General features: G+C 34.2%; 3 protein-coding genes across 3 annotated transcripts; 2 read left to right on the top strand and 1 right to left on the bottom strand.

Annotated features, from left to right (window-relative positions):
• The first annotated feature begins 8,815 nt into the window (after positions 1 to 8,815).
• Positions 8,816 to 13,291, top strand: LOC111920564 (vacuolar-sorting receptor 3). Its single transcript, XM_023916151.3, has 12 exons — positions 8,816 to 9,393; positions 9,941 to 10,633; positions 10,721 to 10,809; positions 10,893 to 10,962; positions 11,049 to 11,132; positions 11,692 to 11,768; positions 11,858 to 11,939; positions 12,015 to 12,097; positions 12,190 to 12,256; positions 12,361 to 12,489; positions 12,761 to 12,870; positions 12,959 to 13,291. Exons 1-12 carry the CDS (start codon positions 9,096 to 9,098, stop codon positions 13,055 to 13,057), a joined length of 1,881 nt encoding a protein of 626 aa, XP_023771919.1. The 5' UTR covers positions 8,816 to 9,095; the 3' UTR covers positions 13,058 to 13,291.
• Positions 13,292 to 15,070: 1,779 nt separating this feature from the next.
• Positions 15,071 to 17,821, bottom strand: LOC111920569 (uncharacterized). Its single transcript, XM_023916156.3, has 8 exons — positions 17,516 to 17,821; positions 17,169 to 17,249; positions 16,966 to 17,086; positions 16,757 to 16,851; positions 16,539 to 16,610; positions 16,108 to 16,414; positions 15,866 to 16,040; positions 15,071 to 15,291 (listed from the first exon to the last, which is right to left on the bottom strand). Exons 1-8 carry the CDS (start codon positions 17,537 to 17,539, stop codon positions 15,201 to 15,203), a joined length of 966 nt encoding a protein of 321 aa, XP_023771924.1. The 5' UTR covers positions 17,540 to 17,821; the 3' UTR covers positions 15,071 to 15,200.
• A 1,240-nt stretch (positions 17,822 to 19,061) lies between these two features.
• On the top strand, positions 19,062 to 22,589 carry LOC111920563 (mitotic checkpoint protein BUB3.1). The gene is made up of 8 exons (XM_023916149.3): positions 19,062 to 19,385; positions 20,121 to 20,251; positions 20,342 to 20,424; positions 20,528 to 20,797; positions 21,058 to 21,214; positions 21,464 to 21,542; positions 21,938 to 22,038; positions 22,328 to 22,589. Exons 1-8 carry the CDS (start codon positions 19,269 to 19,271, stop codon positions 22,413 to 22,415), a joined length of 1,026 nt encoding a protein of 341 aa, XP_023771917.1. The 5' UTR covers positions 19,062 to 19,268; the 3' UTR covers positions 22,416 to 22,589.
• The last annotated feature ends 325 nt before the right edge of the window (positions 22,590 to 22,914 follow it).

The following is a 22,914-nucleotide window of genomic DNA, read 5'->3' as shown; positions in this document are numbered from 1 at the left end:
GTAGGAAATTTCTAGACTTAAACTTAGAATGCTAAGTAATGATTGTGAGGAGTATGTCTAAAATATGTTAGGTAGTACACCTAAATTGACACAAGCACTAGTTTATTTTAGGAGTGATGCCTAAAATGCTTTTATGTGCTAAATGTTTTGTGTGATAGCTGTATTGATGCTATTATTTGTTCGGATCTATGGTCTGTTGCAGGTCGGATCTGGAAACCTTATGTGTTTAGGATTCTAATCGTATGGCTACGATATTAGAACTAGCATGTAAATGTTTCAGAGTGATAAGGAGATTTATACGTTTATCGTAATTAAAGCTTTCTTATCTTAAAAATTCTCACTTGGTACACCGAATGTCTGCTTGGATGTACAAAGGGTCATGGTGAAGACTCGTAGAGAAATTGAGTAAATGGAGGAAATGAGGAAGGCTTATGATAGTGAATGACAGCTATCGGAAGATATCGTAAGAGTGGTATCTTGCCTTTAGAGTATGTCTTATGAAAGAAAAGTACGTTTAGAGGAGTACGGTACGTCTAAAGTACACCTTCGATTGGCAGGATGATGGAACGATTGGTGAAGTTCTTGAAGTTGTCTCATCGTCTGATATTTTCATCACCAATCGAGTTGAAGTAGAGTTGATGATTGAAGATTGAGCAATGAAGAAGTCCTAGTAGAGTCTAAGGAAATTGTTTATGATTACTTGGACACATTCGTATATGTTAAATTGTTTTGTGATTTTCTTGTATGGTGACTTGGTCGACTACGGGACAATACTTGGGACGAGTATGAGTAGGTGTGAAAGGTAGTAGATGCATATACTACCGGAAGCACAGGACTCGCACTTGGATCAAGGAAAGTCACAAGGTTACCAAGAAGCTAGTGATTGATTCCATTTTATTCTGGTATGTCATTACCATTGTTTCGGTAATGACTAGTAAGATGGTTCTTGTTCCGACCCTAGTGGTCATATTTAAATTTGAGTTCGACTATGAGGAGTATGTTATGTGGTCTAGAGGACCAAGTTGGATGTAACATCTGACTTAAGTCAGAAGGTTGAAGTTAATGCGATTGATAGTGTCGCGCTCGTTGTTAAAAGATGTTTGCAGGTAGAAATGCTACATGCTGAAATGTGATTATATCACATTAGAATATGAAGGAAGGTATATTCCATTATGGAATTTAACTTTATTAAAGACCGAGTCTAAGCGTTGCATCATGCGATGAGAGCTCAATAGAGCACGACCCATTGGTTTGTTACAATAGATAAAGGAAAGTATTTATCCTGAGAAGAAGAAGGAGTCCACAATGAGGACTTATTTGGTAACTTGAAAGTTACGATTGAAAGTACAACATAGTACGATAAGCAGATGCAAGATTGGGCATCGTCTACGGTCAAGAAAGCCATAGAGTTAAATACTCTTTTGAGGAAACATAGAATTTACGGTTAATACGTAGGATGAAGAGATAGCGTATGGAATCATTATACAAGTTCTATTTTCATTGATGATTCCGGGACGTAATCATCCTAACGGGGAGATAATTGTAACACCCGTAGATCAGGGCTAGTCAATTTAGAGACGATAAGCGTCAAAAATGAATTTTTGATAAAAGATTATTTAGAATTAATAATCTTAACTAAGTTGTAGTATATGTTACAAGGATTCCGTACATATAAAGAATGCCGAAATCCGAGTTATAACGAAGAAGTTATGACCTGTCGAAGTTTCGCGACAGAACCGGCACGACACAACACGACGTAAAAAGTGAATTTACGTTAGAGTGATATTTAGCCGAAGAAATCTAAATGAGAATCGAAGATCTCATTGTTGGTATCGAAGCGATAAAAAGTTAGGCGAGAACGGACGTCAAACGAAGAAGTTATGAATTTATAACGAAAGTTTCTGCCCCGGCCTATTAAAAATAAATAATAAAAATAAAGTCAAAATTAGCCGACGGAGTCTAAACGAAAGTTGTAGAGCGTAGTCTCACCTACGCATGGATATAAAGAACGTCGAAAACAGAGTTCGTATGAAGAAGATATGAATTTCCGAAGTTTATTAAATATTTTGTATTTAATTTTAATTAGAAAATCCGGTATTATCCGAGGACGAGTCATCGGACTCATCCGAAGTACACCCCGCGTACTCCAAAGAGTGTCGACACTTCGGATGACGCATGCAGTGACGATTTCGGAGGCCTGTACGCCCCGCGTACTCCGAGGCTCCAGCCTCCTATAAATAGGATGCGAGGGCAGCCGACCCAATTGCCAATTTTCTCTCTTCTCTCTCCCGTTTTGCATAGTTTTGCGTGCCAAAAATATCCCGAAGCCCCGGTAATATTCTCGAGCCCCGAAGCAAGTCCCGAGATCCCGAAGATCCCGAGAAGTGCGGTTCCCGAGCCGAAGCTCTGCCCGCGAGAAGTTTGATTTTTGTAGAGATCTTCCAGATCTGCTGAAGAATACTACTTCTGCAAGTCGTAGTGCTGTCCGATCATCTTCTGATCAAGTGAGTGTATACTACCTTTCATAAACACGATAATAATACAAGTATGGTTTGAGTGTATTAAGTATATTGTTGTTTATATGTCTGAGTGTGTGGTCACTTTCTTCTAACACATAAACATTAAGTATTTGCTATGAAACACGTGCTACGTGTATAATATTTTGTTGTTTATTTGAGATGATTGTGGAATAGGTGAATTATATAAGCTTTAATGAGTCAAACTATATATATATATATATATATATATATATATATATATATATATATGTGTGTGTGTGTGTGTGTGTGTGTGCGTTTTGTATCTAAAAATATGTTGGGTAGAACATGAGTAGATGAGGTTGTTGGTAAGTGATAAAATATGGGTTGGACCATGAGATAAAAGAATAAAGAGATAAACTTGTTTTAGATCTGGATGTATGGATCAGATCAAAAGGTTAGTTTTAGATCCGAGAGTATGGATCATATCAAAATGTTAGTTTTAGATCCGAGAGTATGGATCAGATCAAAAGGTTAGTTTTAGATCCGAGAGTATGGATCAGATCAAGAGATTAGTTTTAGATCCGAGAGTAGGGATCAGATCAGGAGGTTAGTTTTAGATCCAGGAGTACGGATTATATATTTTTGAATTACGTGTTCATTCGATAAGGTATCATGTGTTTAGTCTCTTTCATAAACATGGGAATAATACAATTATTGTTTGAATGTATTAAGTATATGTTTGGGAGAGTGTGTGGTTACTTTCTTCTAACACATAAATATGAAGTATTTGTTATAAAATACGTGTTATGTGTTTATATATTGTTGTTTATTTGAGATGAGTATGAAATGAATATTTTATATAGTTTTTAAATGAGTTAAACTGTATATGTATTCTATGTCTACAATTATGTTGGGTAGAACATGGGTAGATGAGATAGTTGGTATGTGATAAAATGATGAGGTATGAAAGATGATTAAGAATGATATTGGTAGATGCACCAATTAGAGAATGTCATAATGCTAGCAGATGCGCTTAATCATAGTATTGGTAGATGCACCAAATAGAGAATGACATAATGCTAGCAGATGCGCTTAAGCATAGTATTGGTAGATGCACCAATTAGAGAATGTCATAATGCTGGCAGATGCGCTTAAGCATAGTATCGGTAGATGCACCAAATAGAGAATGACATAATGCTAGCAGATGCGCTTAAGCATAGTATTGGTAGACGCACCAATTAGAGAATGTCATAATGCTAGCAGATGCGCTTAAGCATAATATCGGTAGATGCACCAAGTAGTGAATGTCGTAATCCTGGCAGATGCGCTTATAGGATAATGTCGGCAGATGCGCCAAATAGAGATTGTCATAATAATAGCAGATGCGCTTATAGAGTAATCTTGGCAGATGCGCTTATAGGATAATGTCGGCAGATGCGCCAAATAGAGATTGTCATAATAATAGCAGATGCGCTTATAGGGTAATGTCGGCAGATGCGCCTAAAAGAAAATGTCATAAACCTGGCAGTCGCGCCTCATAGTGTATGACGTAATCCTGGCAGAGGCGCTTAAAGGATGATGTTGGTAGATGCGCCTTAATGTAGCAATAGATTTTGTGCTAATTCCTTGGGTCAATCCTTGGAATGGATGAATGACGGGTAGTTGAATTCTTAGGGTAAAATCCTAAGAAATAAAGAAGATAATGGGGATGGGTAATTGGGTTGATTATTGATGATTGAATATAATAATTATATTATTGTGGGTTGAAAACCCTATATGCTCACCAGGCTCCCAAGCCTGACCCACTCAGTTTTCTTTGCATTACAGGTAATGACTCCAAAGTATAAGTTGGTGGACTTGACGAGATGTTTTGGATTATAGATCAGTAGTTATAAATAACTATTGTAAGGTCTATTTTATATTGTTTATGCTTTTGGTCTGTATCGGAACATGAAATCCCGAGGTTTTATTATTTAATGGAAATACATTCTCTTTGAGAAATGTTTTGATAAATGGTTATCATATTTTATTTTGGGAACAAATTCCGCAACCGTTTTCTTTAAACGATCACTCTGATTTATAAAACAAAGCATAAACAAGTCGGTCTTTTCTGGCCGTGAAATTGGGGATGTCACAAGCTACAACCTCGATCGATCAATAAAAGCAGGTGATAAGTGTCTACAATCGTTACTGCAAGGTCCAATGAAGCGTTGTTGGGGGTACATTCAGTCACATAGCTCGGTTATAGGACTCACTATAAACATTAACTAAAAACTCTCGTTTTCCTACACACCATGGATTTGGTTATTTTCAAAACTATCTTTAAGTATGGGTATACTTAAAAAGACAATACTTTTTTAGACTTGTTAAAGTATATTACTACGGTTAACATAAAACTTGTAACTCTCACCAACCTTGTGTTGATTTTCAAACTGCATGTATTCTTAGGGAATCGGTGAATTCAAGCATATTCAGACATTGGGAAAATCATGGATGGATTGCAAGCACTTTAAATTTGTAATTTTTGTTATGTTAAGCCTATCTGTTATGGCAATTCATGTATTACTATTATCTGTAAGTACCCTGTATTCAAACTTAAAGATGAAATACAAATGTTGTTTTGTTTATTGTTGTACTTGTGCTATATATTCAGTTTATCTGTGATCCATGGACTTAGTCGCACAACCTGACATGTTCCGCCACCTCGGGAGGGGGTGTGACAGATTGGTATTAGAGCTAAGTTGGCTATAGAGAACTCGTATGCTCGAAAGAGGAATACAACTATAGCAAATAGCTTCTTAATAATGGTATTATTAATAATAACACTACTTCTAGATGGAAAGAGGAACACACTTAAAACCCTTTTATGTAAATGGAAGATTTACCTGATGACCATCTCGCTTGGATGAAGATTGCCGACCCTGAAGAGATACAAGAAGTTTCGATGCACTTGGTTAGGGATCCATACTTTCCCCAAGATGCTCCAACTAATCACCCAAATAAGGAGGACCCATATGAGAATGAAGAGCCAAACGATGAGAGCATACTCCAGGATGCCCAAGAGATTGATGACGATGGTCCTATTGAAGAAAATGAGGACCTTGTTTGAGGATGAATGTTAGAGTTTTAGATGACTTTTGGACACAAAACCTGCAAAAATTAATCTTTAGAAGGAGGAGAAGATTGAAGATCAAGAGTTTAGAAGATTGTAGCAAGAATTCACATCATACATTCGATTTGCTTAGATTTGATCATGTCTAATTTACTTTCTTATGTGTTTATGTGTTTCTTTTATGCAATTATGAGCTAAATCATTAGGCTTTCATTTAGTGATGATGAACCCTAATACTTTGAGTTAGTTTCTAATTTACATGGATTTATGAAGTTGGTTTAACTTGTGTTAGATTTATCAATACATAGCATGTTAAAATTTTTAATTTTTGTTGCTTAGATTTCACGTTTAGTGTAGTTGAATAACCATTTTAATTGCATGAACTAGTTTACCTAGTTGTTTATGAACATTAAATTACTAGAGCTTGTGATGGACCAAATCCAAGAATATGTAATAAAGATAACAACTTTAATTGTGTTGGGGAACATAATTTGATCATACTCTTGATTATAGAAAATTAATCTTAGATATATATTACATAACCCAATAATCTTAAATAATTAATTCTATGCCCACTCGTATATGATCATTGCATAGTAGTTCATGAATTGGTGAAAACGTTAGGAGATCAGATCAAGACTTCTAATAAATTTTACATTGGTAACCGACTGAATTAATCAATGTCTTGAAATTAACCATATGCAAATGGGGGATTCAAAACTACATGAAAGTGTCTTCATTCTCTTGATTACAATCTTTTTTAGTTAGTTGCAAAATCAGATAAAATACCCCCCCCCCCCCCCCCCCACTTTAGTTGTTTTTTCTAGATTAATTTTAGTAGTTATTTTACTAGCTACATACCGTTCCCTCAGATCGACACCCGACTTACTTTTCTTTACCGTAATCTAATTAGGTCCACTGCCTACAAGTGTATTAGTTGATAAGTTTTGTTGGGTTATAAATTTAAAACTGGTAGGTATATCTGCACTCCATCAATTGATTACCCACTACTTGCCTTGAGATCAGTGCAGACTCCAACTCCCGCGACTTTACGCATTACTGATGGACGCTAGGGGAAGGCTGAGGTCCTAAATGCCCAAGGGAGAGCCTTCCATTTGACAACAGAGGAGGCTAGGGCGACGTTCGACGTCGTTACCGATATGTATTTATTTATATTTCTGCCAATTTATATTTTCCTGTATGCATATATCCATGCTTATGTATGTACATTCCTAGTCAATTCATTACCTGCGTTAATTTTGTTTGACTCGGATGCGAGTCGATCTTTTGTGTCTTCATCTTTTAATATGTATTTTTCATGTTTCCCTTGGATCATTAGATCGACCGCTGGAGGTCGCCATCGCCTATGATCGTACGGTTTTAGCCTTGGATGTTTAGCGTGACTGTATGTTAGAAATTTTTGGTGTGAGATTTCTGATAGACCTTATTCCTATTCCAATGAGGGATGTATGTATGATTGTGGGTATGGATTGGTTGAGCCGGTTCGGAGCATTGTTCGACTGTAAACGTCAGCTAATGGTACTTCGTACCCATAGTAAGGGAGAACTAACCATCTTTGGGGAGGGCACTAGAGTTGGTTCTACCTTTTGTTTGGCCGCCTGGGCTAGGCATTATCTTCAACATGGATGCTCGAGTTACCTTGTTTATGTGGTTGACACATGAACACGACATTTCATGCTATTATCGTGTCGAAATTTGAACATGAAAACGACATCAACACAAATTTGAAATTTGATTCTTTCAATTTAATTTCGTTTCATGTCGTGTCGACTAGGGATGTCAAAAAGTCTCATGGGACTCCGATCACATATGGGGGATATTTGTTAAAAAAACGGGGGCAGAGACAAATCTAACCTCCGTTTTAATTTCAAGGGCGGGGACGAGGGTGGGCAGTCCTGTCCCAAACCCATCATGGGGGTCCCGTTAATATATATATATATATATATATATATATATATATATATATATATATATATATATATATATAGTTGTGATTTGGTAACATTTATTGAGGTTCCACATTCCAACAAAAAAAATTATGTTTTTAAATTGTTAGTATAATATTTTTAAGATGTAATAACATTTTTGTTTTTAACATGTAAAATTATATTATAAATAAGTATTTTTAATCCAAAAAACATCTTTAAGCAAAAAAAACTTCATTTAGCCCAATAAAAAAACCATCCCAAAATCAATAGGAGGCGGGAACAGGAGATTAGAAATTTTGGAAGGAGGGATGGAGGGATGATGAAATTTTAAGGGTGAGAACGGGAGATGCAACCCCCTTACTATTTTTTCCGGTTGACATCCCTAATTTTGACTTTTTCCACCCCTATACTTAATCCATTAATACTAAGAGAATGTTGAAAAATTGACAAAAGTTGCAACTTTGTAAAACCACGGTTAGAATTTGAAGCGTTTTTGAAAGTTGTCCTCAACCTGACATTTTATAAAAATCACAGGGACCAATTCTGAAGTTTTGTCAATATAATATTTTCTGTAAATAAAAAATAAAATAAAAATGTTTATTAATGTGCTAAACTTTGATCATTTCCTACGTATAAGCTGTAGCCACTGCACTTGCAGTCTTGCAGTTTTGCATTACAAGTCTTAAGGCACTGAAGAGGGTTATCGGCGCCTCACAGACGCCGGTGGATCCGTCAAACATCCGCCTCATCGTCATCACAACCATCACCACTCTCATGGTCATACTCGTTGCTCATGAATCATCATCATCATCACCGACATCGTTAATTTCACTCCTAGATGTCTGTGTGGAAGAAGTAAAATCAAGAAAGAATACGAAGATTTCATCAATCATCATTGTGATAAAGGTGGCGCGATACCGGAGCTTCGTGGTACTCACCTTAGCCATAGCTGATAGCTTCCACCATCGTATTTATTGCTCCATAAATTATCATCATATGGCTAATCTCGCGCTTAGATGTCTATGTAGACGAAGATATAACCCATGCAAAAATAAGGAGACTTCATCGGTGGCGGTGCTAATGAAGGTGTCGCGACAGGTGGCAGCGGAGCTCCGTCGTGTGCGTCTGAACAAAAAAATGACGGAAATATGCAAAGGGGTAGTTTGGTCAAAGTCAAAAGTTACCGACTTTGACCTCCATCTGTAAACTGTGAAATTCTCACTCCATTTTGGGGGAAAATGTTCATAGAATTGTAGTCAACAAGGAGAGACTAGAAAATTCAGTATACGACAACAGTGATTGATTGAAGTTGAATCCCTTTTTCCGTTCTTCGGTCACACGTTTAACATTTTTTCTTCAAAAGAACACCAAATTTCAACAGATATTGTTAAACTATTTCGCCAATCAATTCCATATTCAACAACAAAACCCCAAATCTCCAGCTTCGGGTTTTTAATCTCTACTTAAAAACTTCACCCACTCAGACCCCCCATCACACGCACACACTAACAGATCCTCGAACACATCAATCCCCCTGTATTGCGTCGAGAAGCGATGATGACGAAACTCTTTCTAGGGTTCATATTATTGAGCTGCTTCTATCATCAATCAGCAATGGGTCGTTTCGTAGTGGAAAAAAACAGCTTAACAGTATCTTCACCAGAAAGCATCAAGGGAAATCACGATAGTGCCATCGGCAACTTCGGTATTCCTCAATACGGTGGTAGTATGGCCGGAACTGTGAGTTACCCAAAAGAAAACAGAAAAGGTTGTCGTGAATTCGATGAATTTGGTATTGCTTTTAAAGCCAAACCTGGTACTTTGCCGACGTTTGTTTTACTCGATCGTGGAGGTATGCAATTAACTTTTACTATATGATTTTCCATCGTTTATTCTTAGGTATCTTTATTATTGTTTCTAGCTAAACCTAAGCTTGTTTCTTGTTGTCGCTTCAAATTGTTTTTGACTTTTTTCCATATAATGAATTTGGACTTTCCCTTTTGGATGTAGTCTTTCCTAGTTGGTAATTTTCATGATGTTTATTCTGATTCATAATAAAAGAAAAAAAAACGGCTTGTATTATCTTAGCACTGATCTTGTTGTTGCTTATTCTTTGTTTTTGGATAATTTGGTAGCTGTCTATTCTTTAGGGATATTTCCCTCATGTTCAATTATGAACATTCCCATGTTCATAACTCAACATGTGTATGAGATGATCATAACTAAACATCCATGTTCATATGTATGTTTAGTTATGAACATACCTATGTTCATGAATTCATGAACATGGGTATAATTTGGTTAAGTAGTGTAACCGTGTAAGTTACACTACTGAACCAATATCTACAAGTTTAATATTTATGATAATCACAATTCATATTCTTTCTCCACCCACCCAGACTGCTTCTTCGCGTTAAAAGTATGGAACGCGCAAAACGCAGGCGCATCCGCAGTCTTGGTAGCAGACGACCTCGACGAGCCGCTAATCACCATGGACACACCGGAAGAAGACAGCGCATCATCAAAATACATCGAAAACATAACAATTCCATCCGCTTTAATCTCCAAATCATTTGGAGAAAAATTAAAAAAATCCATAAGTGATGGAGACATGGTCAACGTAAACCTTGACTGGAGAGAATCGGTCCCACATCCAGATGATCGTGTAGAATACGAACTTTGGACAAATAGCAACGATGAATGTGGAATAAAATGTGATATGTTAATGGATTTTGTTAAAAATTTCAAAGGTGCAGCACAAATATTAGAAAAAGGGGGGTATACTTTGTTTACACCTCATTATATAACATGGTATTGTCCTCAAGCTTTTACAATAAGTAAACAATGTAAGTCACAATGTATAAACCATGGGAGGTATTGTGCTCCTGACCCTGAACAAGATTTTAGTCAAGGGTATGAAGGGAAAGATGTGGTTATTGAAAATTTGAGGCAACTTTGTGTTTTTAAAGTGGCAAATGAGACAAAAAAGCCTTGGGTTTGGTGGGATTATGTTACGGATTTTCAAATAAGGTGTCCAATGAAGGAAAAGAAGTATAATAAAGATTGTGCTGACGGGGTTATCAATTCTTTAGGTGATTTTTTTTTCTAATTGTTATTGTAAAATGTATAAATGGAAGGTTGAAAAAGGAAAATGAATATTTGTTTTTTTTATTTTATAGGACTTGATTTGAAGAAGATTGAGAGATGTATGGGAGACCCTAATGCAGATTCTGATAATCCTCTCCTTAAAGAAGAACAAGATGCTCAAGTAATATTTTTTTTACATAAAGGGCGATTATATAAAATAGTTAAGTGATTAATTAAAAAATATTATGTTTTTTTTTTTGGCAGATTGGGAAAGGGTCAAGAGGTGATGTGACCATATTGCCCACACTAGTTGTTAATAATCGACAATACCGAGGTTAGTTTTTAGCTTTATGTTCACATTGAAGGAGAAAATTAATTAAATGTGTTTGTATTATAATAAATATCTATATTTTTTTACAGGAAAGTTGGAGAAAGGTGCTGTTTTGAAGGCCATTTGTGCTGGTTTTGAAGAAACAACTGAGCCAGCTGCTTGTCTGAGTGACGGTAAGATATAATCTGTCAGTTTATGGGTCATGACACAACATTGGAGAAGGGTAAAATGGTCATTTACTAATATTCAGACAATTCATTTAGCCCCAAAAGAGAAACAGTCTTTGTGTATGCACCACTTAATGGATGTGAAAATAAGTCTTTATAGGTCATGACACCAAACTTGAGAAGGGTAAAATGGTCATTTACCACTGTTTGATTCAGTCCAGAGAAAGAAAGTCTTTATGCATACATCACTCGCTCACATTCAGAGAGTTCATTTAGTCCAAAAAAAATTAGTCTTTATGTATACAACACTTAGTAGGATGAAAAAAGTCCTTATATGTCATGACATGACACTCGAGAAGGGTAGAATGGTCATTTAGTGACTGTCTGATTCAGTTCAAAAAGGGATAGCTTTTATGTATGCATCAGTTAAAATGGGAAAAAAAAAAAGAAACATTCTCTATAGGTCATAACACATGACACTTGAGAAGGGTAAAATGGTCATTTACCACATTCAGAGCATTTAATGGGAAAAAAGAAACTGACCTTAATCTGATTTTTTTTTCAGATGTGGAAACAAATGAGTGCTTAGAGAATTATGGTGGATGTTGGCATGACAAAATTGCCAATGTCACTGCATGCAAGGTACATTTTGTAATTTTTAGAATTATTATTATTATATATATTTATTATTATGTTGCTTAATTTTTTATATTTATTATCTACATATTTAGGACACTTTTCGTGGGAGAGTTTGTGAATGCCCTTTAGTTGATGGTGTACAATTTAAAGGAGATGGTTATACCTCCTGTGAAGGTAAATTTTTAATAATATATTGTATTATAATAATAATAATGATAATAATATATTATAAAAATAAAATTATTGTAGCAAGTGGGCCCGGACGTTGCAAGATCAATAACGGAGGATGTTGGCATGAAACCCGAGATGGGCATTCATATTCCGCTTGCTTGGTTTGTACTTTTTCTCAAATTTTATAATTTAAATTTTTTTTAAAAGTTATAGATTAAAAAAATAAATTTTAAAACATATTATAAAAAAACAGGATAGTGGAAATGGGAAATGTGCATGTCCTGTTGGGTTTAAAGGTGATGGTGTCAAAAGTTGTGAAGGTAATTGATTATTGTTTTTTTTTTCTTAAAATTTATTTGAGAAATTGTTAAATGTAAATATTCTGGGTAGAAGAGAAATTTCCGATTTTGCCCTTGAGTGACAGATATTGATGAATGCAAAGAGAAGAAAGCATGTCAATGCCCTGAATGTAGTTGTAAGGATACATGGGGAAGCTATGAATGCACGTGTAGTGGTGACCTTTTGTATATAAGAGACCATGATACATGCATAAGTAAGTACACCTTCTTTTTTTAGGAAGGAATGGAATTGTTCATTCCGTTGCCAGATGGAATGGAATGGACCATTCCGTTCTTCCCATTTTGTTAATTTTTCATTATTTAGTCGGTTGCTGTTTTTCTTATTCCATATAAAATATAAAAAAAATCATCCCAACATTCAATACATGATCACGGAATCTAATAAACTCATTCCATTACCTATCTTATTCCATTCCTTTCATCATTCCACCATAAGTAAAATTCCGTTTTTGCCCTTCTAATTAGGCAAAAGGGCTGTTCAAGGAAAATCTGCATGGACCGCTGTTTGGATCATTTTATTGGTGTTAGGTTCGATTGCTGGTGGAGCATATCTTGTCTACAAATATAGATTAAGAGTAAGTCACCAAAGGGCATATCTTTTCATTAATTTGCTTATTATTATTATTATTATAATATTATTTGTTTGTGGTGTAAAAATTTCAGACTTACATGGACTCGGAGATAAGAGCGATTATGGCACAATACATGCCTTTGGACAACCAAAGTGAAGTACCCAATCATGTTAGTGAAAATCGTGCTTGAAATGAAATTATAAATTAAAAAAAAAAAAAAAAAAAAAAGGAAATAGTGTTGGATGATTCGTTGGAACTATGGTGATGTGTTTGAGGGGATAATTACTATAATACCCTTGTACATCCAACCGATGAATTTGTTGTGTACCATTATCATGATGATAAGAAAGTGTAGAAAACTTTGCCAAGTTTGGATGTTTTGGGGATGAGATTTGATAGGAAAATTTGATGGTGTGTTGTATCATTTTTTTTTGTCTTATTTTATTATTATTATCATCATTTCTATTACAAGTCGGAAGCAATATACAACATGTGATTGGTCAAATTTATATTTTAACAACGCACTTTCAGAGTCACAAGTTTATAGTTCAAATCAGGGTAACATGCAGAAGTGTTGAGTGAGCCTCATTTTTCATGTTTAACATCATTTTTGTGTGTACATTCCAAAAATATCACAAGTATTCATATTGGATTACCTCATTTAAAATTTATATATTGATTATAACATGTACATCATATTGTTAAGAGGTATAAAGTCATAAAATGAGCAAGTATTATTTTTAATTTTTTTTTTTCGAAAGAGAAGTATTATTTTTAAATTATTAAGGCGGTATTTGGTATTGCTTATTTAAAACTGTTTTTAATTTTTAATTTTTTTTTTTTTTGGTAAAAGTGCTTAGCTTATATAGTACCAAAAGACACCCAGCAGATAAATTATTTTTTTTAGTGTTTGATAGTTTATATTTGTACATGTAGAATGATAAAAGAAGATACTAGTAAAATGGAAAAAATAATATACACATATTTGGTCAAGAAAAAATAATAACAAGGCTAAAATTCATGTAGTTTTTTAAAGTTAAAAATTGGTAAAAAAAAAACGTAAATTGGTTTCCACGTATCATAAACACTCTCATATAAGTTTAAAGATTTTCATATTAGTTACAAGAAAAATACTTATAAAATTTACTATTTAAGTCAATAACAATTTTTATTATGTTATTTAAACTGAACATTTTAAAAATACTTACTATCAGTTCTTATTCATATTAAACTAATAAACGTCTTGAATAAGCAAATCCTAAACAGTAAACACCTCGTTGGATTTTTATTAGACTACTCCTTGGATCGTCCACAAAATATCAATGATCAAGATTTAATGATTTATCTACAATTGGGTCATCTCAATATCACCATAACACTAATATTAAAATTTACTTATTAAATGAAGCATATATATTCTCCAATAAAGGTGAAAATATTAGAGAGGCTAGTGCTTTTTACATTATAGCACACATGCTAGATGGTTTGTTGATGTAACATGTCGTTTTCTAGCATGTGTTTATTATGTACTTTTTATTAAAGTATTAATGATATGTCACATATTTTTCCCGAAATTACACTATAATTAATAAACATATTGTTAAAAAATACCAAAAAATATTAAACCGATATTTAAATAAATGTTGAGACCAATATCAAAACATGTATATAAATATAATTCGAATTTTTGATAGACATAAATAACAACATTGATTGGAATCCAAAACCTATTCAACATATTCTATTGATCTACTTGAAATAACGACGTTAATTGGAATATAAACTCAAAAGCTTTATCTTGTTATCATGTGCACCTTCCAATCACGTTATTGTATAGCGAATCAGCTTCACTAATCATATTTCCATCGTTTTAACATGAACTATATTGAAAATCCGTCAGATTTTTTTTTCGTGAATTAAGTAGACATTTTGTGATAAAAGTTGAAAACATACTCATTTTTTAAACATGGTTTCCACTTTCGAGCGAATAACTGATTTTAAAAGGTGTTTAGCCCTAGTTTATTTAGTTGAAAATAGTTTAACATTGTTGAGTATCACAAAAATCAACAAAATACATTATAACATTTAAGTCAATTGCAAAATAGATTAGTTAAAAATCAACAAATTATACTTGCAAATGTGTACGCATGTTTTGTATCTATGTGAATCAAATTTAATCAAGAAAGAAACCGCTGGCTTACTATATAAAACTTGAAACTATCATTTATTAACTATTCTATTAACTATTCATGAAACAAATGATCCACTTTATATCAATCAAATCATGATTCTGAATAGTATGAGATGATCATCGATCAAAGTAACAAAACATGTCACTGTTGCACTACCTGATCAACCAACTTATCCTCCAAACCATGTTGTGCAATCCTATAATACAGAACACCCATTGTCGCCAAACACGCCCTGCATCAATAATTTTATAGCTTTTTCATAACAAAAAAAACGGTAATAACTTGGTACGCATGATATAACAGGTTGTACTGCGTCTGACATGCATTGGACCGAGACTGAGACTCGGACTGACGTCCGTCGCTATAACAAAAATTGCAACTTTTTGCTCCATCCAAAAAGATGGAACAAGACAGGGAACCGCTCTCGATCTCTCTCGTCTGTGCAAAAAGACGTTAATGTCCTCCTCATCTTCATCATAAAAAATAACCCTTGATAGCTTGTGTAGTCCTGTACTGTCTCATTTAACAAACGCAACCTTATGGCTGCGTTTGTTAGACAGGACACAGGACATGATTGGACAAGCTTTTAATGGTTATTTTTTATGATGAAGATGAGGAGGGCATTAACGTCTTTTTGCACAGACGAGAGAGATCGAGAGCGGTTCCCTGTCTTGTTCCATCTTTTTGGATGGAGCAAAAAGTTGCAATTTTTGTTACAGTGACGGACGTCAGTCCGAGTCTCAGTCTCAGTCCAATGCATGTCAGACGCAGTATAACCTGTTCTGTTCTGTCATGTCATGTCTTACATGATTGCTATGACGAGAAGTATTTTTCTTGGATCCATTCTTGATGGTCTATGGTGACGCGATGACGTGTCATCTGCATTACCCTCTTTTTTAGGAGGTGCGGTTACAGGTAAAGTTGGCAAAGCACTTGACCAAAAAGGTACCAATGATCTCAGAAACTTGTCACAACAACTACCTACATTCATAATTATAGAATTATTACACAATACAATAATAAATAATTATTGAATTTTATTGCTCACCTCTTCTTGTATACTTCTTCTTATTAGCATCTTCATCATCTGCATAATAAGAGAATTCAGATGTTAGCTTTTCACCTTGTGGAGTAGTCTTTCTTGTTGTAGCACCAGAATTTGGGCTTTTTGAGAAATTGGGTTCATGTGGAGCATCTTTTTCCACAACATTAATGCTTGAAGGTTTTGAAGAACTGTTTCCAGAGGGAACTTTTGGTTTTAAAGGATCAGAGTCAAAAGCAGGAGGTGGCCCATGAGAATGTTTGGGTGGTGATGAAATTGGATGATTTCCAAACAAGCTCTTCTCATTTCCACTCTGTAAAACAAAAAGTAATGCTTAGTGTGAGAACTGAGAAGGGCATTCACGTCTTTTTGTACACAGTAGACAGTAATTGAAAAGTTAAGAATATAAGAATTGCAATGAAACAAATACTAATTACCTGCATAATTGCTTCCTTCAACTGTGAATGCAGGCGGGAGCCTGAGTTTTTTACATTTTTAGGAGGCCATATCTGCAAAGATGAAGCAACCAAAATGTTGAATTTTTTAATAAACTACAAAAGAGAAGCATTTTTTAACAGTTTACAACCTTTCCAATCATGTTTTATATAAGCAGATAACAAGCTACATAAAAATGAACCATAGACATGAATCTTACTGGAGTTGAACATGCTGGACAAGTAAATCCATCTGGAGCAGTGTCTTGAGGAAAATTTTTAATATGTGAAACTAAGCAATTTGTATGTATATTATCTGAAAACACATAGAGAAAAGAAGAAGAAGAATAAGTAATGTAGCAATTTATAGTAATCTAGTATTCATAGAAGATGAATATCAATATAAAAATTCAAGTGCAATATAACATACGCAAGCAACCCAATCGTGTTATTTGAGGATCATTGCTCTCTGTGAGCACAGTTTGGCAATGGCAGCACTTTGTAGGCCAATCATATTCTCCATCAACTACCCATGCTGAGTATGTTCCAACCTACAAAATCAGCCAAATTGTGTCATTCAAAAGATCAATTTTATGATTATATCAGAATGATATACATGTGACTACAACATACCACGCAAATTTGGTGTTCCTCGAAACATATACATTCACCACAAACAGGAACCTTGTGGACGAAGCAGTACAGTTTAGTTGCCTGTGACGAAAATCTCCAATTTCATTACCAACAATAAACGTGTAACATCGTTGAATAAGCTCTCGATTATCAAACTATTATCGAATTGGAATTCGTAATCCAAAATTAACAGCATTTGGAATATGAATTTAGTAGCTCGGTTTGATCTAAAAGCTTCAATTGTTACTGAGAAAACTACATTGCAGTCGCTTCGCACAATCAAACTGAGGAAATACGTTAAATTGTGTAAAATTATGACGTGATGTGAAGAAAGGGAGAAAGCGTACCTTTCGGCACTTGCAGACCACCATTGGAATGAGTGTAACTGGTTACACATAGGAAAACCTAAATTCGAAAGCTTCCATTGTACGTTACATGTGAAATCGGATAGAATATAGATCAATTTAATGATGCAAATTGTTTATGTAAATTTATAGGGTTTTAGGACAAAATAATGGAAGATCCGAGCAAGAGATCTTTGAAGAAGATGATTATGTGTGATTCTTCGGATATGTGTCGCGAATTCTGAGACAGATTCTTCATTGAAGGAAGATGTGTAGTTTCATATTGCTGGATGTATCATATATGATATTTCTAAGTTTTGTGATCGTACGTAATTTGGTTTTAAATTGCCAAACAAACCGGGCTGTATTGCATGGGCCCGGTCCGGTTCAAAAATCTAATAAAAATCTGATTCGCTCGCTTTTTTTTTACTATATCCGGTTTTTGCATTTGTAAAGGTGATAAATACTAGTAGGTTACATTTTATTTTATTTATTTTAATATTAAAGAGAAATGCGACTAGTAACAATTTCTAGAAAGCCTATGGATATTCTACAAGAAAACAATTTCTAGAAAGCCTCTTACCTCCGAAATTTCTAGAAAAACAACCAATTTAAGCCTTTGTAGAGCCCTCCAGAAGGCTCTCGTGAGCTTTGGAAATCACTTAACTTGAAAAATTAATAAAATTTCAGAAGCCTAAATAAGTTGGAAAGTTAAGACATGGATAATTCAATATTGGCTTAGTCAAATTCAACCCTTTATACTAATATGCATTGGAACATATTTTTCCACCTCACTTGTAGTCTGAACATATTTTTTATTTACAAGTGGAAGGCTATGAATGTACCATCATGCCCCTTGATCCCATAAAGGGGTGGAATCCTTTGATACTTGTCATGTTTGGGATAAATGACATAAATTATATATTGTATTTGGTTCATTTTTATTTGATCAAGATAAAACCCTATATAGGGCAATCAGATAAATATAATTTAGATGTGATTTATCCAAAATTTTTGCTTGAAATTATCGGATTTTGGATAATCCCTTGGATAGGATTCATCCGGATTTTTTTTTCTAGGTTTTGGATGCAAATTATAGGATTTTTAATTGGATTAAAATTCGGTTTCAAATCTTTTGAGGTATCTGAATTGTATCCAATGGATCAGAATGATCTTATCCAGATTTGGATTTCTTTTCGGATACAATAAATCCAAATCCTGTTCGGCACCTTGTTGCTTCACACATCCACATCATCCATATGCTTCCTTTGTCGAACTCCTCTGATAAAACCACCAATCAACTGACAAATATGTGAAATGATGATATCGTAAATATGATTCTTAATCACTAGTGTTTAGTGATTATCTTTATCAGAAAAATATAAAATAATCAATATGATGGTCATTATTTGTAAACAAAAAAGGGTTTTTAAAATATTAATCCACTTTTTTTTTTTTTTTTTTTCATGAATAGCTCTTGCAATTTCTTTTCTCAAAAAACTTAAACCGGGTAATTAAGCCCAATGGCCCATAAAGAACCCAACATCTCGAATAAAATTACGACAATCGAGTGCCCGACTGAATTCTGGAACTCAAACCGAAAAATATTCCCCAAAATTTGAATTTAAAACCCTCAAGATTCGAATCTAACAAAAAATTTGAAACTTTAGTTTAAAATCCCAATCCCTCCTCTTTCTCAACACATACCAGAGCTCCATCTGAACCCTAGATAATTAACTCCGATCAGCAAATTGAAATGGCAGTGGCGCCACCGGTCACCGGCAAGGAACTAATAAATCCTCCGTCTGACGGTATCTCCAACCTCCGATTCTCTCATCACTCCGATCACCTACTTGTGTCTTCTTGGGACAAAGTACGTATTTACTTCTCTCCATCTCCTTATCTACTTATTTAACTAGAATCGAAGCTAAAGAACTCAATCGCTTCATGTTTTCCTTTCCAAACTCCATCTACCTAAAGAAATGTTCCTATATACGGTTTTCGTTTACGAAATTCTGAATCATATTTGAAGATTTTAACATAAAACGAAATGTGTAAGAAGTACCAGTTTTTTTTCGCTTATGATAAGATAAAAGATACATTTTGTTAATCTGTATTTGATTACAAATGCAAATTGTAAAACTGTAGTATCTCTTTAGAGTGTGTTAATGTTACTTATTTTTGATTTAGGGAGTACATATCCAAACATTAGAGCTTAACTCATAATTTCTTTCCCCAAAAGAGCCAGATGATCTAGTAGACTAGTACTTTCCAAAATTTAAGTTGATACTAAATTTATTGCAGATTTAAACTTTAATGGCAACATCATTCAATTTTTAGTAGTTAACAGTTGACTTCATGTAGCAAAATTTCTCCCTAAATCTTAACATTTACATCAATTTCAACTTTCAAGCATCAACTGCCATGCTCTTGGCAGCTCGGTTTAGGAATGGTTGAAGTATTATATTTAGAATAGTGATTGAATGAAACATATACAAGTGTATTTGAATGTATCTAACTTTCTCTCTACACACATACATGCAAAGCTTAATTTATATCAGACTATTGGTGATCAAGATTGTAAGTTTATTAACCTTTTTGATGACAGACTGTTCGATTATATGATGCAAGTGAGAACGTATTGAGAGGAGAGTTTACACATGGAGGTGCAGTTCTTGATTGCTGCTTTCATGATGATAATTCTGGTTTCAGTGCAAGTGCTGATAATACTGTCAGGAGGTAAGCATGAATGTTATACTGAATTACATATGATATGAACCTATAGTAAAAAAGAAGCATTTTTTACTATAATTTCTACTTGAATCTCAGACTTGTTTTCAACAATGAGAGGGAAGATGTTCTTGGACGCCATGATGCCCCTGTTCGATGCATTGAATACTCTTATGCAACAGGTAGTTCTTGACTTCTTGTTTGCAACTTTTACTAATATTTTGACTTTTCTTTGTTCATATGATCTAAAAAGTTCAAATCTACTATCTTGTTTTGTGGTTTTAGGGCAAGTGATTACAGGTAGTTGGGATAAAACCCTGAAATGTTGGGATCCAAGAGGTGCTACTAGTGCACAAGAGCGTGCTCTAGTGGGAACATATGCTCAACCTGAACGTGTCTATTCTTTATCTCTTGTTGGAAATCGTGTAGTTGTTGCAACTGCTGGAAGACATGTTAATGTTTATGATTTGAGGAATATGTCTCAACCTGAACAACAAAGGGAATCTTCATTGAAATATCAAACAAGATGTGTCCGATGTTATCCCAATGGAACAGGTATTGCATATTTTACATTTTATATGGTAAGGGTATTTTGGTCTTTTAATAAAAGAAGGGATGATGGAATTGAAAAATATTGAATTTGAATTCCTTCTACCTATTCTTAAGGATGAAAAAAATTCATTGAACATGGATTCATGGAATTTGAAGGAATCTGACAGAATTGATTTTTGTCAATATACAGATGGAATGGAATCTTGAATTCCAATTCCAAACACCCTTGTGTTTCCATTAAACAAAGATGATGATTTTTGTAGGTTATGCTCTTAGCTCTGTAGAAGGTCGAGTTGCAATGGAGTTTTTTGACCTTTCGCCAGCTGGCCAATCAAAAAAATATGCATTCAAATGTCACAGAAAATCAGAAGCTGGAAGAGACATTGTTTACCCTGTAAACGCCATTGCATTTCACCCCGTGTAAGTTTGACTTCGTTGACTTACCCAATTCACATTGTAACATTATAAGTAGAGTAAATTACAAAAATTGTCCCTGAGTTTAGCTTAGTTTTTCAAAATTGGTCCCAAAAAATTCTCTTGCAATTTTAGTCTCAAGAGTTGCAAAGGAAATGAAAGAGAACTTTTTGGGACCAAAATTGAAAAAATCAGCTATGCTCAGGGACCTAAAATGTAATTTACTCATATTAATGATTGAACACAAACATGCAGCTATGGGACATTTGCAACAGGAGGTTGTGATGGTTTTGTCAATGTATGGGATGGAAACAACAAAAAGAGGCTCTATCAGGTATATTTTTTTACCATAGGGTTAAAATTACAAGAATAGCAATGCACTTTAGTTAATTAATTTATTATAATTGGTTACTTTTTCAAGATACAGTGTCATAATAAAAGAAATTCGAAAAGTACAATACATAATTTAGTAGTTTTTTTTTTTTTTGAAATTAAAATGGGTAGATTTTTTCAATGTATAGTGTCTTAATAATTTTGTGGGAAGTAAAATGCTATAAGAAAAATAAACTTAATGAAAGTAAGATGCTACAATTTTAAACAAAGAAACAAAAATACATTGCTATTTTTTGCTTTATCCCTTTCACAATACACTAGTACATTCTCTAAACCTTTGATGGCCAAATTACGGTTTTACCCTTTTCAAGGCTCTTACTTTTTGTGTATCTTCAGTATTCAAAGTACCCTACAAGCATTGCGGCTTTATCATTTAGCAGAGATGGTCGACTATTGGCTGTTGCATCAAGTTATACATTTGAAGAGGGGGAGAAACCGTAAGATCTTTTTTTTTCTATCTTCACATCCTTTTTTGTAAAAGTGTTGAGTGGGCCCACATTGTCACATCAACATCATGTTAGATATAAACCAGGTACACATGGGCCCACACACAGTCTCATCAACATTATGTGAGATGTAAATAAAGTACACATGAGCCCCTTAGGGTAGCCCAGACAATCTCTCATGTGAGATGTAAATCATGTATACAGGGTAGCACTCGAACTCTTGAACTGTGTTTTTGCATAAAATCTATTCAATTTATATTTATTATTTGTTTTTTCGCAGACATGAACCGGATGCTATATTTGTTCGTAGTGTGAATGAAGTTGAAGTGAAGCCTAAACCTAAGCAATACCCAAATCCTGCCACGTAAGTGGAAAAAAACATTACAAAAAGGTTGGTTTGTTAAATACTAGGTTTAAATATGTTTTTAGTTACTATCTACTAAGGTTGTTTCCTTGTTTGAATGTTAACTAGTCATCCTATTGAGCAAATTATATTTGCAAAATGATGGTGAAGTGCATTTATAATATAAAGCTATTAACTATGGTTGATGTTTGTGTGAAATTGCTTATGTAAGTTTGGGATTGTGTATGATGCTATGCATCTATGGAAGAATTAGAATTTTTTTAAAGTATTGAATTGAGAGATGGAATAAAATTTAAATTCGTTCGTTTTAATTAAAAAAAATCGAATTCTAATTATTTTATAGAAGGAAAGTTAAATTCCTTTATTGCTAATAATTACAACCACTTTAGTTATTAATCAGTCACCTAAAGTAAGCTTTTTACTCTACGAAGTAGAGATCAAATAAAAAAGATTTAACTAAAAATAACAAATATGATCCGGTTTTAATAAATAAATCTGACACA

This window comes from Lactuca sativa, chromosome 9, assembly GCF_002870075.4.
Source record: "Lactuca sativa cultivar Salinas chromosome 9, Lsat_Salinas_v11, whole genome shotgun sequence".
NCBI lineage: Eukaryota > Viridiplantae > Streptophyta > Magnoliopsida > Asterales > Asteraceae > Lactuca > Lactuca sativa.
Note: the sequence above shows the minus strand (reverse complement) of the source record. Positions and strands in the feature narration are given on the sequence as shown.